Raw genomic sequence first — 4,359 nt, 5'->3', positions numbered from 1 at the left:
CTGTAGCTCAAGTGGTAGAGCGCTCGCCTTGAGCTGAAGAGCTGAGGGACAGCGCCCAGGCCCAGAGTTCAAGCCCCACGACCGACAAAAAAAAAAAGACTCTTATCTCCAATTAACCACCAAGAAGCTAGAAGTAGAGCTGTGGCTGAAATGGTAAATCACCAGCCTTGAGCATAAAAGCTAAGGAACAGCACCAAGGCCCTGAGTTCAAGCCCTAGTACCAACACACACACATACAAAAGTTTTGATGTAGGGTAACTATATGACCCAGTAATTCCACTCTTAGGAATAAAAAATGAAAACACAGGGGAAAAGGAAGAAAGGGGTGACACTAATAAAGATGCGTTATATTCATAAACTGCTTTGTCGAATGGCAACTCCTTTGTACAACTACTTAAAGATAATATTTAAAAATGGGAAAAGAAAAAAAAATGAACCCGTGTCCACACAAAAATTTGCATGCAGTTTTGTTTGTAGCAGCATTATTAGTATACAACCAAACTATCCATCAACTGACATAAACAAAATATAGGCTGTCTATATACTAGAGTAATATCCAACTATAAAAAGAAATAGGGGGTTTTATTACTCATCCACCCCTACATATAGGAAGTTTAGCTTGTATACATGTGAATATATTGAAGATATATGTACTTACATAAATTTAATTTGTGAATATATTAAAAATCATTTAATTATATGCTTTAAATTATAATCATGCTTTGTCAATTATATTTCAGTAAAGCTGGGGGGGTGTTTGTTTGGTTTTTGGTTTGTTGGGGTTTGGAGTTTTTGTTGGTTTTTTTTGTGTGTGTGTGCTAGTCCTGACGCTGGAACTTAGGGCCTAAGCACTGTCCCTAAGCTTTTTTGCTCAAAGCTGATAATCTACTTCTTGAGGCTTTTTTTTTTTCTTGCAGTTTTTTGGAGATCAGAGTCTCATGGACTTTCCTGCCCAGTTGGCTTCTAACCACCATCCCTAGACCTCAGCCTTCTGAGTAGCTAGGTTACAGATATGAGCTACCAGTGGCCAGATTGTTTTTATTTGTTTGTTTGTTTTCTGTTTTTGAAAAAAAAACATTGTCTGGGGTTACATTCTTGAATGCTGTAATTAGGAAGATTTTTGGATAAATTAGGATATTTTTGCATAAAAAGGAATGCATTTGCTGGGTGCCGGTGGCTCACACCTGTAATCCTAGCTACTCAGGAGGCTGAGATCTGAGGATTGAGGTTCAAAGCCAGCCTGGGCAGAAAGTCTGTGAGACTCTTATCTCCAATTAACCACCAGAAAACCAGAGTGCTGCTATGGCTCAAGTGGTAGAGCTGAAGAGCTCAGGGACAGCACCCATGACTGACAAAAAAAAAAAAAAATGGGAATTCATTTACCTAATATAACAGACTAATGAATGATTGGACCTCCTTATTAGATCGTATTAAAGGAGTGTGCCTAACACAGGAATACAGCAGCACCTACCAACTCATTATCAGATTATCTGGTGTATTCATCAAGGGTCAACCAACAATGAACCCCTAGCTCTGCTGATTTGGCCTGATGCACTGAATAAGCCTGGAACCAGCTCTGTGCTTTCACACCTTGTACCACAACAACTTTATGTCTGGGTTCCTTAAGTTAATGTCTTCTCTAACCAGCTACAGTGACTCTCTTTTCATCTGTACCAATTTTGTGGCTCAAGGCACAGGCCCTTAGTTCAGACCCCAGTACCACTAAGAAAGAAAAAACAAACAAATTGATTTGGTACTGGAAGTGTGGCCCAAGTGGTAGCTTCAAGCACAAGGCCAGCATTTAAATCCAGTACTGGAAAAAAAAAGGAGAAAATACTACTAGAAAGGAATGATGGTGATAAAAGACATTACTAATTAATTAGATGCTTGTAACAAAGATGGGCCTGATAATAAAGACTCCATAAATATTGTTGTTATTGTGTTTATTTTAGTTCTATGTTTTAGAAAATCACTAGATCTGTGTCTTAGAAAAATCACTTAGGCAATAATGTATAGAACAGAAGAAAATGGAATAAGACTAAAGGCAAGATTATTTGGCATACATTTGTGGTAGTGAAGATAGGATTGTAGTGCCATTTCAGGAGCAAGTTTTGGTTTTGTTGCCCTAATAGTTTGGTTTTGCTCACATTAGTTGGGAATTTATTTTGCTTCCATTTTCTCTTGATAGAAGCAGTACCAAAAGAAGTCAGGCATTACGCCATGAACAGCATGTACAGAACATCCGCCGATTTCATGAATCCCTGCAACAGGGAGAGGCAATCTTGACAAGAGATGACAAACAGACCACATCACCTTTATCCTCCCACACTTCCATTCTGACTTCTCTCAGGTAAGTTTAGGAAAATACACAGGAAAACAATTGTGTATGGAACACAAGGTGAATTGGTAGTGGCAATATGCAGTACTGCATTTCCATCAATTAGCTCTGCTCTGGAAGGTTCAGTAGAGGGAATCTCATGCACGTCAATGTTAGGTTGGATCCTCAACAGATTCCTCTTTCTCAGCTCAGGTCTTTTACTCCTTCATTGGATTCTATTACTGATTAGTTAAACAGTTCAAATTTCCATCAACAAATGGCTGAACAGAAAATCAGTTGTGGTATATCAATACAATGAAATACTCAAAAATAAAAATAAATTATTTAGAACAGAATGAATCTCAATTATACTAGCAGAAGCTAGAATAAAAGAATACACTATATAAATGATTTGTTTATATAAAGTTCTCAAAAATGAAATCTAAAGCTGGGCATTGATGGTGCACGTATGTAATCCTAGCTAATCAGAAGGCTGAGATCTGACGATTCAAATTTGAAGCCAGCCCAGGCAAACAAATCAAAGAGACTCTTCTCTCCAACTAACCAGCAAAAAGCCAGAAGTAGAACTGTAGCTAATGTGGCATAGAGCACCAACCTTGAATGAAAAAGCTAAGGAACAGTTCCCAAATCCTGACTTCAATTCCCAGTACAAGCACAAGAAAAAGAAGGAATGAAAAAAAAAAGACATCTACTTCCTTAATAAACATAGTCAAAAATTCTCAGTATGTTAGCCTGGAGTAGGACTTTCACTCTACCAAAGAAGACAGGTTTGGTATAATAGTCAAGAATGGTTCCTCATAAAAAGATTACATCTTGGGGGCTGGGAAGGTGGCTCAGTGGTAGAGCGGTTGCCTTGCATGCTCAAGGCCCTGGGTTCGATTTCTCAGCACCACATAAGCAAAAAGAAAAAAGCCGGAAGTGGCGCTGTGGCTCAAGTGGTAGAGCGCTAGCCTTGAGCTGAAGGGCTGAGGGACAGCGCCCAGGCCCAGAGTTCAGGCCCCACGACTGAACCCAAAAAAAAAAAAGATTACATCTTAGGGGCTGGGAATGTGGCTGAGAGGTATAGTTGCTTGCTTAGCATTCATGAAGCCCTGAGTGTGATTCCTTAGCACCACATAAACAGAAAAAGCTGGAAGTGGCATTGTGACTCAAGTGATAGAGTGCTAGCCTTGAGCAAAAAAAGCTCAGGGACGGTGCTCAGGCCCTGAGTTCGAGCCCCAGGACTGGCAAAAGAAAAAAAAAGAGATTGCATCTTTACTAGACTTCAGAGAGGACCTACATGAGCAAGAAAGAAAAGGAACAAAGTTGTTCTTGACATCAGGGTTTGTGATCAGAGAGATAATGGATGAATGGTGGGGTGGAGAGAGAGAACACTTTATTAGTAGGTCAAGTAAAAGGTAGTGTTAGGTCCTGGCTCAGTTGTTATATAAAAGATTCTTTTGTTCTCCTTGAATGGCCCTTTTATAATCATCCCCTAACACCACAATTCCCTTCTTTTCCAGGAAGAATCTGAGTGAGCTAGATCAGATCCAGCAGTACTTCAACCAGAAGCTTAGCAGACCTTCCCTGCCTCTTAGCCCTCCCACTCATCCTGCCATCATACAATGCCTGGAGAGCCGTAAGGAACATCTCAGACCAGCAACCAGCAGCCTAGACCCTGAGAGCCAGTGCATCCTAGAGAAATCCAGTAGCCTGGTGTTACAAGTCAGCTCCTTAATCGCAGGTATGACTTGAGGTCTTGTTTTTTTCCCAACAGTTATGGTCACTAGATGCCAATTCAAAAAGCATTAAAATATCTACCTTCACTCAAACCTGTATGACAAACAGAAACAACAGTTTTTACATCTTTCTCCTTTTTAAAATGACCGACAAAAAAAAACAATAGTACAGCAAAGGATCATGGGGCAATAAAAGAGCATTGGACTGAGAGGCAGGAGAGCCAGGCCCTTAATAGGTTTCGGGCATATATGTCCTGAGAATATCTTTTCCCTTCTAAACTCTGTGGGGGGGGGGGGTTCGGG

General features: G+C 40.1%; 1 protein-coding gene across 1 annotated transcript in view; it reads left to right on the top strand.

Moving 5' to 3' along the window:
- Nucleotides 1–4,359, top strand: part of C2cd3 (C2 calcium-dependent domain containing 3) — a 109,983-nt gene that overhangs the window by 78,357 nt on the left and 27,267 nt on the right. Inside the window, exons 27-28 of the mRNA XM_013013964.1 lie at nt 2,189–2,350; nt 3,841–4,061. Coding sequence (XP_012869418.1) covers nt 2,189–2,350; nt 3,841–4,061 — 383 coding nt within the window. The remainder of the gene's footprint in view (nt 1–2,188; nt 2,351–3,840; nt 4,062–4,359) is intronic.

Source organism: Dipodomys ordii, unplaced genomic scaffold, assembly GCF_000151885.1.
Source record: "Dipodomys ordii isolate 6190 unplaced genomic scaffold, Dord_2.0 Scaffold22, whole genome shotgun sequence".
In the NCBI taxonomy this organism is placed as follows: Eukaryota; Metazoa; Chordata; class Mammalia; order Rodentia; family Heteromyidae; genus Dipodomys; species Dipodomys ordii.
Note: the sequence above shows the minus strand (reverse complement) of the source record. Positions and strands in the feature narration are given on the sequence as shown.